General features: G+C 48.1%; 1 protein-coding gene across 1 annotated transcript; it reads left to right on the forward strand.

Annotated features, from left to right (window-relative positions):
* The first annotated feature begins 11,953 nt into the window (after positions 1 to 11,953).
* LOC134375973 (myeloblastin-like) lies at positions 11,954 to 13,196 on the forward strand. The gene is given in 4 exon segments (XM_063094686.1): positions 11,954 to 12,049; positions 12,051 to 12,109; positions 12,271 to 12,412; positions 12,825 to 13,196. Coding segments are annotated over 4 exon segments (618 nt in total). The 5' UTR covers positions 11,954 to 12,004.
* The last annotated feature ends 1,292 nt before the right edge of the window (positions 13,197 to 14,488 follow it).

Raw genomic sequence — 14,488 nt, forward strand, 5'->3', positions numbered from 1 at the left:
GGCCGGGCTGAATGGTGTAGCAATGTGGGCAGGGACCCTGTGCACATCTGGCCTGGTAAGAGCTGTAGTTCCAGTTTGGGTGGCTCTGGAAACAGCAGTGTCTGGGGCTGTGCTACAGGCAACAGCAGTATGGGATGGGGCAAAACTCACAGTGGGAGGGCGGATAATGGTCCTCGTTCCTGATGATGTCATCTGTGAGTGCTGTGATGGTGGTGAAGAGTCTGCTCTTGTCTTCTGTGGGAGAAACATGTCCTAGGTTTCTCTAATCTGCTATCTTCCCTCAGTCCAGACATATATATTTTTTAAAAATTTTATTGAGAAACCTTCCTTCTATACCTAATTTGTTGAGAGTCTTTATCTTGAAGGAATGTTGAATTTGGTCAAATTTTTTTCTGCATGTATTGATATGATCCTGTGGTTTTTGTTCTTGGTTTTGTTGTTTGTTTGTTTCTGTGTTTTTTATGTGGAGTATCACGTTTATTGACTGGCATATGTTAAACTATCCTTTCATCCCTAGGATAAATCCCAGTTGATGGTGATATATAATCTTTTTGATGCTTGGCTGTGTTCTGTTTGCTAGTATTTTGGTGACAATTTTTGTGTCTAAATTTATCAAGGATATTGGCCTGTAGTTTTCATTTTTTGAGTGTGATCTGATTTTGGTGTCAGCGTTATGCTGGCCTCATAGAATGAGTTTGAGAGAATGGCCTCTGTTTCAATTTTTTGGAATAGTTTGGAAAGAATTGGTATCAATTCCTCTTTAAAGGTTTGGTAGAAATTCAGCAGTGAAGCCATCCGGTCCCAGGCTTTTCATTGTTGGAAGATTTCTGAATAGTGCTTCAATCTCATTTCTCATTATGGATCTGTTCAGTTTTTCTATGTCTTCTTGAATTAGTGTTGGTTGTTTGTAAGTGTCCAGAAGTTTATACATTTCATCCAGGTTTTCAAATTGTTGGCATGTACTTAGTGATAGTAATATCTAGATATTCTTTGTATTTCTGAGGTGTCAGTTGTGATGTCGCCTTTTAATTTCTGATTTTTGTTATTTGGATCTTCTCTCCCCTTTTTTCAGTTAATTTGGTTAATAGTTTGTCTATTTTGTTTATATTCTCAAAAAAAATCCCAGCTTTTTTTGTTTCTTTGATCTTTTGTATCATATTTTTGGTTTGTATTTCGTTTAGTTCTGATGTGCTTTAAATTATTTCTTTTGATCTATTAACTTTGGGATTGAATTGTTCTTTTTTTCCCTAGGCTTTATTTAGTGGTGTAAAGTTAGATTCTTTATTTGAAGTCTTTCTATTTGTTTGATGTAAGCATTTATTGCAATATACTTTCCTCTCAGTACTGCTTTTGCAGTATCCAATAGGTTTTGGTATGTTGTGTCACTATTATGTTTTGTTTCGAGAAACTTTTTGATTTTCTATTTGATTTCTTGTTGAACCCATATGTCACTAAGGAGCATGCCGTTTAATTACCATGTATTTGTATGGTTTCCAAAGTATCATTTATTGTTGATTTCAGTTTTAATCCATTGTGGTCTGAGAAGGTGCATGAAACAATTTCAATTTTTAAAAATTTGTTGATACTTGATTTGTGATCTAATATGTGGTCTGTTGTGGAGAATGTTCCATGTGCTGGTGAGGAGAATGTATATTCTCTACTTGTTGGGTAAAATGTTCTATATATATCCACCAAGTTAAGCTGGTCTCTGGTGTAGTTTAAATCCTGTCTTTCTCGATGGGTTTGTTGCCTACGTGATATGGGTAGTGCTGAGAGGACAGTGTTCAGTTCCCCAACTAATATTGTTTTGAGGTCTATCTCTCTCTTTAGGTGGAATAATGTTTGCTTTATATATCTGGGTATGCCAATGTTGGGAGCATATATATTTATGATTGTTATGTCTTCTTGGTGGATAGATCCTTTTGTCATTATGTAATGTCCTTCTTTGTGTCTTTTTACAGTTTTTGGTTTAAAGCCTACTTTATCCCATACTCTGGTTTCTCTTCAGATCGCATAAATCTTTCGCCTTTTAAAGCCTACTTTATCTGATATAAGAATAGCTACTTCTGTTCATTTTTGGTTTCCATTTGCATGGCATATATTTTCCCGTCCTCTCTCTAGTAGTCTGTGTGAGTCTTTATAGGTGAAACTGGTTTCCTGTTGGTAGCATATAGTTGGGTCTGCTTTTTTTTTAATCCATCTGGCCACTTGATGTACTTTCAGTGGATAGTTCAATCCATTACCATGTAGCATTGTTATTGAAAGGTATTGTCTAACTCCTGTCATTTAATTACTTTTTTGTGGTTGTTTTAAGTATCTTTTGTTCCTTTATTTCCCTGTTGTTTGCTTCAGAATTCATTGGGTTTTGGGGGTAGAGTGACATAGTTTCTTTTCTCTTTCTCATTTGCCTTTGTCCTCTGCCAGTGGAATTTGTTCTTCCTCATGTATCCATGGTGGTGATTGTTTTATTTTATTTTATTTTTTCTAGGCACAGGACTCCCTTGAGGGTTCCTTATGGGGCTGGCAGTGTGGGACTGAATTTCCATAGTTTTGTTTATCTGGGAAATACACTATGTATTCTACATGTGGTGATGTGGTTGTAAAACATTATAAATGTAAACAGTGAAACTAAATTGTACTCTAATAAGTGGTCAAAACATCAAAATATATTTCTTAAAAAATGAGAAAGAATACATCTCCAAATCGTGTTCTCTATTATACAATTATCTACTTTGGAAAATTTATGCCAGCAACTTTTTGATTTTTAAAGCTAAGATTTTACCTACTTCTACACATTATTTCATAACACTCCCCTATATTTGGCTGACCAAATATTGTTATCCATTTCTTTAAAAGGGAATAGTGTTTCAGGGAAAAAAAAGTAATTTGTCCAATATCACAAGTAAAAAAAAATGGTGGGTGATTATAATTTAATTATCCTTCTACTACATAAAAATTAAAAATTATACTGTAGTTTACATTCAGAATGTATAATACGTACAGAACATAAGTTGCAATATCAAAGTGTTAAAATGTAGAAAATTTAACTATTTTGACTATATTTACCACTTCACTATTAGTAAGAATAAAATAACTAATCTTCCAAATGATTGAACTTTCAAATTATGGCAATAATTTTACAGGCAAAAAAGAAAAATTCAGTTATTTCAAGGCCAGGCATTTTGACTGTTTTAAGGGAAGTGAGAAATGGATGCACACATGGACACATGTCTATACTGATACGGGTTACACTTGCTCAGCCTGAAAACATCATGGGTGTTTGCTTCCTCAAATCACTTTTCCCTCTCAGCATCCTTTACCATATTTTGTTCATTTTTTATATCCAAATAGACAATGAATCAAATATTCAACCCTATCATTGTGAGATGTTTAGCCAGCTATGCTCCTGGAGCCTTAATTGTAATGTTCGCTACCATCAGTGTACTTTATATGAGCTTTGATGACAGTGAGCAAAAGTTAAAATACCTACAAAATAGCTGCTACAGTCCCAATTCTGAAATAGGTTGTTACTTCTTAGTAGATAGTCCAATTATGCTACCATTTTTTTGTTACCTTTCCCCTTAGGAGCATCTCCTTTTCTACCGTATTAGGTTATAACAAACTCATTCTAAGAGGATCTCCGTAGAGCATGAAATCCTTGAAATGAATGAAAAGCAATTCTGAAAGCAATCTTTACATTTTTTAAAGTTTATTTATTTAGTTATATATATATTTTTTAATTCTAAGGTGGCATTGTGGAGCAGTTGGGCGTAGAGGAGATGGGAAGGGGGAAGGAAATAGCATGGGAGGAGGAAGGGGGGTGTGGTTGAGGCCTGTGGCACTCCCCACATTCCTGCAGGGGAGACAAGGGGGATTCCAGTGGTGGTTCAGTCATTGCTGGGCTGGATGCAGATGTCGGAGGTGTGGGTGAAGACTTCAGCACCTCACTGCCCTGGCTCAGGAGACTGGTGTGCTTCCTGTGGCAGCTCGATGGTCATCACTGAGCAGGTTGTGGATGTGAGGGGGCATGGCCAGAGCCCTTGGTGCCCCACTTCCATGGCTCAGGTGATCAGGGTGCTTCCTGCAGTGGCCTGATGGTCATTGCTGGCCTGGTTCCAAAAGCAGAGGGGCATGGCTGAGGCCCCCAGACCTCTGTGATCCCTGGCTTGGGAGCCCAGGAAGCTTCCAGTCATTCTAAGTTTTACAGGTATTCTTTGGTGGTATTAGACCTTTACTAGTTAATATCAAACTTTGTCTCTGGTCTGTGGGTATTTTGGTTTTTCCTTCAGTTCTGTGTTGGATTATTTGCAGTTCCCATTACTTAAATTCTACACTGGAACTCATTTGTTTTCCTTTGCTTACTTCTAAAATGGAGGACCTTCTTTTGGGGACCAGCACTTGAGCTCTGTAGGTGAGCTAAATTGTTGCTCAGCTGCTGATTCCTTGCAGAAGGCTTTTTGTGCAGCTCAGGTTTTAATTGTTGACATCTGAGATCTGGTACATGTAGGTTTGTGGAAATTCTGATCTGGGCCTGAGTCTTTTCAGCAAACTTCACCCCCTACGGTTCCATATTCCTGACTGGTCTCCACTAAGTGGTCCTGCACTGATTGGTGGGCTGATCAGCTGTCCATGCTGTGTCCCAGTTTCACCCGTCTCCCCCACCATCTGCACTCGAAACCCTTGCAATGACTCTCCAGCCTCTGAGTGGCTCCTTTTTTCAGTTGTTCTGACTCCTCACTCCTATCTGCATCCACAGGAACCCTGTTAGCAGTCTTGCTGGTCTGAAGGCTACCAAGACCCTCTTCTCCCCTGCCACATCCAAGCATTGCCAGCTCTTGCTCCATGCACTCACCAGCTCCAGCTTGGAAGCATCTGGGATTTGAAATGGTGAGAGTGATCCTTTCTTTCTCTTTCTCTCACTGTGGCTTCTTCTGCCTACATGAACTCTGCAGATCTCTCCTCCTCTTCCCCTGAGCTCTAGCAGCCTGAGATTTTCTGTCATTGCTTTTAATAGTTGTAAATTGGTTGATATGTGGGAGAGAGTAACACTGGGAACCATCTATTCTGCCATCTTGACTGGATGCCCCAAAAACAATCTTAAGGAAACTCAGTGAGATACAAAAACAATCAGTTAGGTGACCCAACAAAATGAGAAAAAAATTTTCCAGGATATGAAGGAGGATATTTACAAAGAGATTAGTACCTTAGGAAAGAATGTAACAGAACTACTGGAACTGAAAGTTTCATTAAATGTGTGGGAGAAGCCTCCTGACCTCGGCGGAGGAGCCCCTCGCTATAGGACTGGCTATGGCTTCATTTTTACAGCTGGAGACGCACTGGGGGTGGGGGGCGCCACCCGAGGGGCCTAAGGGAGAGAGGAACTCACGTGTGTGTTTCATTGATGGTTTAAAAAATACAGCAAACGTCCTGAGACACACCACAGGCCACTTATCTAGCCCCTGTGGGGGACGCTGAAGTTGTTTCCAGGTGCTTTTGTTACAACAGAATCACAGGGAACTTCTTCATACACTGTTCTTACAAAAATTTCTCCATCCCAGGCAGATAAAAGGACCAGAAAAATTTACCCTCCTCTCCAGCAGAATTTAAAACTGCCCATTTTCCCACAGCTTCACTGACATTGGGCATTATGATTTTTTAACTGTTTTTTGGCCGACTGGCCTTGCTGTTTGTATCTGCACTTCCAGGGTAAGCCCTTTTGCATTCAGGGTCTTCTTCTATGCACCAGACCACCTTTGTGGTAGGAATGATTTGTTATTCTTTTTCTGTGGGGGAGGAACCAGAGGCCCAGAGAGGGATTTAGCCAGCATCCCACAGCAGGTTACTTCCCCAGCCGGGATTTGCAATCAAACCACTTACAGATCAAAATTCATGTTGCTGCCACTTCTATTCTAGCTGCGGCCCTGTGAGGCCCCATAGTGCCTCTCTCCCCTGACTCAGTTTCCCTCCCTAGCAGGACCATGAGGCCAACCTCACCAGCAACGTGGTGCTGGTGCCGCTGACCCAGCAGAATGTCATCGTGGAAGCTGGCACCAGCTGCCAGGTGGCCGGCTGGGGGACCTGGCAGACTGGGGGACGTCCCTCCTGCTTCCCAAGGGTCGTCAACATGACGGTGACCCCCAAAGACCACTGTTGCCACAACAGTGTGTGCACTGTTGTGCTCACCCACCAGGGTGGAATCTGCCAGGTATGGCCAGGCCGGGTGCAGACCCAGCGTGGGCTCCTCATGGCGGGAGGAGGCGTCATGTGAGGACTTGAGCTCCCAGGGGCAGGAGAAAGCGAATCCAGGTCAAAGGAGACTCGGGTGCGGTGGGGAGCAGGACTGAGCATTTTAACTTGAAAAACAGAGAAACAGCACTTACTAAACACCTACCATGTGCCAAGTCCTGCGCTGGCTCCTGGGGACACCCCAGGGAACAAGACAGAGCAAGGCCTGCATTTTTGTAGTTCCCAGACCCAGAAGTGTGGGGGGCTGTCAGACATTGTGATTGCTGGGGGCCTCAGGGGGCATCTGACCCAGCCTGGGGATGCCAGAAAGTTCCTGGAGTCATCTGGGACCCAAAATTCAAGTAGGGGTTAGCCAGGCGGAGTGTGTGGGGAACAGCATGCAGAGAGAGGGAACAGAACGTGCAAAGGGCCTGGGGTTGGATTTGTGGTTCCAGGAGCAGGAAGTTGTAGGAGCAGCTGTCTGGTCAGTGGTGCTAGCTGGGGTGCAGGGTGGAGCAGGGACGGGGACATCCTGACATGCCTGCCGCCCAACCAGGGTGACGGGGGCAGCCCCCTCAACGGTCTGGCCCATGGTGTGGCTTCCTTCACCATGGAGCCCTGCGGCCGGGGTCCCGACTTCTTCACCTGCGTGGTACGTTTCCAAAACTGGATCGATAGTGTCCTCAATCCCCCTGCTGGCCTGAGGGAAGCCCCAGCAAGCCGTGCGGAGCCTGTGACCTGCTGTGGAACCCAGCCTTGACCTTTGTATCCCAGGGCACTCTGCATGCCCCCACACCTCCAGGCCTGCCCCCCGCCCCCAGCCCCTGTACTCGTGACTCTAATAAAGAAGCCATTTCTCCTCTGCTCCTGATTTCTGCTTCACCAGGGTGGACAGGGCTGGGAGCAGGAGACAGGCCCCATGGCTCTGGGGAGGGTGAATGGAACATTAGTCGGCATTAGGGGCATCACCCCAAGCGCAGTAATTGTACAGATGCTGAAAAACAGGGACTGTCGTTACGTCCACCTGGAAGAGGGGATGCTGAGTTTCAAAGAGATTCGGTGACTCACCTGAGGTCATAGAGCTCGTGTGAACTTTGAACCCAGATCTATGCGATCCTGAGGCCCCTTCACTCCCTCTCCTTTTGGTGGAGGTTATTTTGTGCAGTGCCATGCACGGGAAACCTGGAAACAATATTGGCCACTTGGATCATAGATGGCTAATGTGCCTGATACATAAAGAGCTAAAGTATGACCATTAAATAATGTGTAATTGTATATATAAGTGGTATAGATAACTATGTAGTTATGTCATATATAATTGTATTTAACTAGATAAAATGTCTTTATTAAAATAAAAATTTCAAACCCTTTTATTCCATTTTACATGCCTTATTTTGAATGTGTGTGTGTGTGTGTGTGTGTGTGTGTATTTTTTGGCTGGCTGATACAGGGATCAAACCTCAGACTTTGGTGTTATCAGCACCATGTGAATATATTTTTAACAACTTATAATAACATATAATTATAATAAGTTTAATATATAAAGAGTTTCTAGGGCTGGCCGGTTAGCTTAGATGGTTAGAGAGTCATGTTATAACACAAAGATCCGGGGTTTGATTCCTGTACCGGCGAGCTGCCAAAAAATAAAAATAAATAAATTACTTAAATTAAATAAAGAAAAAATAGGGATGGCCAGTTAGCTCACTTGGGAGAGCGTGGTGCTGACAACACCAAGTCAAGGGTTAAGATCTCCTGGGCCGGCCCCGTGGCTTACTCGGGAGAGTGCGGCGCTGGTAGCGCTGAGGCCGCAAGTTCAGATCCTATATACGGATGGCCATGCGCTCGCTGGCTGAGCATGGTGCAGACAACACCGTACCGAGGGTTGCGATCCCCTTTCCAGTCGTCTTTTAAAGAATAAAATTTAAAAAAGAAAAAGACAAAATAACAACAGCCAGTACTAAAAAAGGCTCAGGAACCCAGATGTCATAGGGCCCCTACTGGAGACATGGCCGTTCATTGCCCAGATGACAAACCTGGAGTTGGGGGTGGGATTGGTTCCAAGAGTGTGTGGTCCCCCAAGCTGGCAGCAGACTCTGTCCCAAGGGACCCCCCACTGGGGGAGTTCCTGCCCATCTTCCCCCAGCCGTGGTGCTCCCTTCCTGTCCTGAGCAGGGAGGTGCTGGGCTTGGGTCCACCTGGCAGGGGGTCAGCCCGGCTCGGGGTCCAATGTGTGTACACTGCTGGGTGACATAGGCCCTACGCCCTCTCAGGCCTTGGATTCTAGGAATACAGTTTGGGACCCCATCGCAGACACATCCCTCTGCCCCATGTCCCAGCTATCCAGACCCCGTTTCTCCCACCACCCCATGTGCTATTCACTGATTCTTTGAAAAGCTCTTAGTTTTGTGAATTCTTGAAGCAGATTGTGAAGTGTCTGGGGGGCTGACACATCATGTGAGAGGGGGCCACGGAGGGGTGCAGATGGACGGGCTTGGGTTGGAGGCTAGAGAACCCGTTGGGGTGCCCAGGGGGCCTGGGGACCCGCATGTGTGCACGTTTGAAGGTCTCCAATTGGTGCAAAAATATGCCCACTGTGAGGGCCCAGCCGTGGTGGGTAAAACAGACAACTTCCCATCACTCAAGAAAAGAGCCTCTTTCTTAAGGAGAAGAGAAAGCGAGACTGACAGACAGAGAGACAGAGACAGACAGATGGAGACAGACAGAGACAGAGACGGAGAGAGGCAGAGACAGGGAGACAGAGACAGATGGAGACAGACAGAGATGGAGAGAGACAGAGACAGGGAGACAGAGAGAGAAGGAGAGAGGCAGAGGCAGAGAGATGGAGACAGAGACAGACGGAGAGAGACAGAGACAGACAGATGGAGACAGACAGACAGAGAAATGGAGAGAGGCAGAGGCAGAGAGATGGAGACAGACAGGGAGACAGAGACAGACAGAGACAAAGATGGAGAGAGTTGGAGACAGAGAGATGGAGACAGACAGACAGAGACGGAGAGAGGCCCCCGGCGTGAGTCCTCGCGCCTTCCCTGCCCTCGTTCTGCCCTCGGTCCTGAGGCCCCCCTGGGTGGCCGTTGCCTATTTCGCCACTACAGTTGTTACAGGAAGGGGCCGAGGCCGCAGCCTGCAGCCCCCACTTCCCTCAGCCGCCAGCTTGCAGAGGGCCCTCATGGGTGCACATGGCGGGGCTCTTCCCCAGGGACAGGCAGGTGTCTGATTCTTAAACACGCACCCGCAGAGAAGGGACAGGCTGTCCCTAGAGTAGAATTCCAGCCAACGGGCGCAGGAGGGATGAGGCAGCACAGCCAACCGCCCAACCCCGAGTCCTCAAAGTGGGAGAAACAGGGTGTTTTTGTCTCAAAAGATCCCCCACAAGAGACTTATTAAAGCCAGAGAGGAGGATCACAGCTCGACAGTGAGGAACCCGGCAGGCGCCACCCCAACCAAGTGGTCAAGGTTAACACCATTGGCATGACACACGTGGACACCCGGGTCTCCCGACACAGTCCCAGGAGGACACGCGCTGCAGCTGAGGGGTCCCTCGGTCCACCCTACAGAGTGACTGACCTGTTCTGTCCAACAGTCTCAAGAGGCAAGGAAGGGCTGAGGAACCGTCCCTGACCGGAGACCAAGGAGCCAGAAACACGACACAACATGGGATCCTGGACCAGAAAAAGGACCACTGGGGACATTCAGAAGGTCTGTGGATGAGGTCATCGTGTTGAATCGATGATCGTTCCCTGGTTTCGACCGCAGCCCCTCGGTTGTGTGAGATGAGAACATCCAGGGAGCGGGGGCAGGTGAATCCAGGAACTCTCTGGACTTCTGTAAGCGTGAAATCATTTCAAAATGGAACGTTACAGTGTCGCTAACACCAAGGTCAAGGGTTTGGATCCCCACACTGGCCAGCTGCCAAAAAATAAAAATAAAAATAAACTAAAAAAAGGAAAACGTTAAAAACTTTTTTTTTGTCCCCAAGTTTAGAGACCTCCTCTTTTAGGTTTAAATTTTTCATAATGATGAGTCAGTTAAAGAGAAGTGAAAAATAAATAAAAACAAAAAGAATAAACAAAATAAAACAAAAAATAAAAACTAAAAAAATTTTAAAAGACAAGTCACTTATAAGTAAATAAATATTTCCTCTGCACTGTGGCTTCTCCCCCAGGGCACTGCGGGGCTGGATCCTTCTCCATGGTGGGGCCATCCTGGGCACTGCAGGTGCTGAGCAGCGTCCCTGGCCTCCACCCATTCCATGCCAGGAGCACCCCCAGTCGTGACAACCACAAATGTCCTCAGACATTGCCCAGTGTCCCCTGGATAGGGGGTGACAGGATTGTGGCTTTACTGAGGACCACTGCCCTCCAGGAGAAACACGAATCCTCAAGCTGGAGAGAAGGTGTTTCTGTGGGTCTCAGGGGGGGACTGAGAGGATACACGTGGCTCTGTCCCCCACCTTTCCCCATTCCCTTGTCCTGTCCTGTCCCCAGCTAAGGCAGGCTTCACAGTGGTTTCAGGCTTGTCCCAGCCGCTGGACACACGAGCTACATCGCATTCTGCTGTGACAACACCGGGGAGGCGTCTCCTTGGATGTGAGGCGAGGGCTTGTGTCCCCCCAAGGGCTGTGGCCAGGCTGCCCATTTGTCCAGGGACCCCCAGCATGGGGTGGGCAGGAGCCAGCTTCTCACTGCCCCAGGGAAAATCGGGACCCTGAGCCTGAAGTCCCCTACATCCTGGTGTCTGGTTCTGACCCCAAACTCCCCGCGGGCCCCGAGGTGGAAAGAGGAAGTGGGGACGCCTGGCCTGGCCATGGGACAACCCGAACAACCTTCTGTTTGGAGGCTAGAAGAGAAGAGGGCAGGGGCGGCACCCTGGAGCCAGACTATGTCGTGTCACCACAAAGCCTCCAGTACTGCCCTCGTCTGTGACCTGCTGGCCTTGCTGCTGGGTGGTGACTGAGGCCCTCAGTCCCCACGTGCACTCGGCTGATTCTGGGGGAATGTCGCCCTCACGAGATTGAGTCCAACACCCTCCTGTCACAGTCAGGGCACCGGGGGACTGAGGCAGGCCCAGGGCAGGACTCCCTTCGCTGCTTGGGACTAATGCCTCCAGAGAGGGGAAGGTGAGAGAAAAGGGCAGCCCTGGGCAGCTTGACTCAGTTTCCCACCCTTAAAAGTGGGCAGAAACCGGTGTTTCCCTGGGAGGGAGGTGTGGTGAGGATTAAATATGATAAGCGAATCCCCAGACAGTGCCTGACCAACGGCGAGCGCTCAGTACTCCTGGGTACCCATGAATAAACGCAGTCGCTGAGTCAGTGATGCTGGTGTCCGGGGAGAGCAGGAGCGAGGGACCCCTCCAGTCCTCACCTGAAGAGGATTTTCGATACCTCAGTTTGTCCGTCTGCAAAATGGGTCCATGTGTCGGCTATTTTTATTTATTTATTTTTTTCTGCTTCTTAAAAACCTCCCCACCCTTCAGGACTAGAAGCCAGCCCCCAGGGACGATAGTCGTGCTAACCACCAGGACCAGGTGCCCCCACCCCAGGCACGGAGCCCTGCTTCCCACCATGGGCTGGGTGCCACGGGATGCCCATGATGCACATGGGGAGACGTAGGCCCGGAGCAGTCAGGGACTGCGTTGAGGTGGCCCAGCGGCTCTGCTGTCCCCCCAGACTGTAGGCTCTTAACACCCCGTGTCCCGCAGGTGGGCCCGGGCCACCGACATCGTGGACGGGCAGGAAGCGCAGCCCCACTCGCGGCCGTGCATGGCGTCTCTGCAGCTGCCGTAGACCCCGGGCAGCCACTTTTGCAGGGGACACCTTGATTCACCCGTGGTTCGTGCTGACCACCGCCCACTGCCTGCAGGAAATGTGAGCGGGGCCCAAGGGCGAGGCCCAGCCCTGCCCCAGGGAGGACGGCGGGCTGGGGGGCCCTCCCCACGGTCCCACCTGCCCAGGGAGGGTCAGGCTCAAGCCCGGTTGATGGATCCCAAGCCCAGGATACCCCTAAAATGAGCACCCCGATCCCTCAGCCCCCACAACCAGGTGAGCATAGCGCTGGGGGCCCACGACCTGCTGACCCCCGAGCCCACCCAGCAGAGGTTCAGCATCACTCACCTGTTTGGGAACGATTATGACCCGGAGCAGAGCCTCAATGACATCCTCCTTGTACAGGTTGGGGGGGACCTGGGGAGCTCAGAGGGGTGGGACCAGCAGGGCTCATGGGTCCCTCATTCCTTCATTCCTTCAGCAAACACCTATTGAACACCTACTGTGTACTAGGCCATGAGATCTTGTCCGCGTTCTTCACTACTGGACCCTTGGGGCTTAGAACAGGATTTACACAGTTGGTACCCAATAAGTGCTTTGTGAATGAATGAATGAAAGAATGTGATCATGAGTGACAAATGCCACAAAGGGGAGGCCCCTGGGGTCCAGACAGAGCTCACGGCACGTGCAGAGGACGCAGAGAGGCCCTTTGAGGTGCTGCTGTGGTGAGAGGGGTCAGGAGGTGGGTGGGCCCGAAGTGGGGGTGGCCTCAGGGTCCTTGGGACAGGGTCTCACCCCTGCCCATGCCCCGTTCCAGCTGGGCAGCCCAGCCACCCTCCGCGCTGAGGTCGCAGTTGCCCAGCTGCCGCAGCAGAATCAGCAGCTGCCCCACGGCACCCAGTGCCTGGCCATGGGCTGGGGGCGCCTGGGCACACACGCAGCAGTGTCCCGGGTCCTGCAGGAGCTCAATGTCACCGTGGTCACCTTCCTGTGCCGGCCGCAGAACGTGTGCACGCGGGTTCCCTGTCCCAGCGCTGGCATCTGCTTCGGATGCTCCGTCTGCTGCCTCCCTCTGCTCCGTCAGGGCCCGCCGTGCGCACCTGCCTCAGCGACTGCGTGGACCCATCCCGGCCCCTCTGCCAGAAGCGACATTTCCCGGAAAGACACCTTGATCACAATAATACATTGAACTTTTAAGTGAAGAAAACAGAACTGAGGTTACCGGAGGAGGGAAGGAGGAGGGAAGGGAGGAATTGGTAAAGGGCCACGAAATAGACTCCATTGTATAATGGAGAGTATACTAATTACCCTGATTGAATCACCACATATTGCACACACTATTGATATTCAATGCTGTCCCCCACAGATATGGACAATCAATTGTGCCTTAATAATAAATATATATTTTTTAAAAATATCCAAAATCATGATGTTGACAGGTATGAGCTCCCTCTGACGGCTCTAGGAGAAAACACTTCCTTGTCTCTTCCAACTTACGGGGGCTCCAGGTGTTGCTTGGCCTGGGGCTGTGCTCCAGTCTCTGCCTCTGTCGCCATGTGGCCTTCTCTTCGTGTCTGCATCTTCTCCTTTTCCATCTCTTCCAGGGCCACTTGCCATTGGATTTAAGGCCTGCCCACATAATTAGGATGGTCCAACCTCAAGATCCTTAACTTAATTACATCTGCAAAGACTTTTTCCAAACAAGGTCATATTCAGAGGTTCGGAGGATTGGAACATGGACATATCTTTTTGGGTGCCATAGATCAATCCACTACAGGTGTTGATTAAGCAATAATTGCTAAGTTTAAATTAAATAGTAAAATTGAGTTAAGAAGATAATTTTTAAAAATTATACTCCCAATAGTTATGTTGAAGGTAGGTTCCAGGGGGCCTGATGTTGGCCTCAACCCACCCAGTTCTCTTACCAGGTTCTTGACTCCACCACAGGAAAGAATTCAAGGGCAGAGTCACAGTGGAAAGTGAAAACAGGTTTAATATAACAGATAAGAAATGCAGATGCCACAGAGACAGTGCGGCATGCTCCAGAGACTGAGCAGGGCCCACACCAAGTCTAACACAAAAGTTCAGGGCAGACATCAAGTCTAAACAACTAAACTAAACAACAACAAAAATGTGCTTAAAGGTCAGCACAGAGTGCAAGCTGGCTCAAGAGAGTGAGCAGCAGCTTGCTGAAAGTAAGTTAGATACAAAGTAACATAATGCACACCTCAGCCAGCCAAGTGCGGACTGCCTGCAGGAAAGTGAGCAATGGCCCTGCCTTCACTGGGATTTGGCTTTTAGAGTTTCTCTAATGAATATTCAGTTCAGGTTTAGTTCCTGGTTATATGCATCAGGCATATGCAAGAATGTTCTGTGCTCTCTATTGAGCACGCCCAGCCACTGGATTGCACAAGCCAGTACCTTGTGGTCACATTTTCCCTGTGTTGGTGCTGAAAACAGGTCTAACTGGCAACAGTAACT

This window comes from Cynocephalus volans, chromosome 4 (assembly GCF_027409185.1).
Source record: "Cynocephalus volans isolate mCynVol1 chromosome 4, mCynVol1.pri, whole genome shotgun sequence".
NCBI classification, from domain to species: Eukaryota; Metazoa; Chordata; class Mammalia; order Dermoptera; family Cynocephalidae; genus Cynocephalus; species Cynocephalus volans.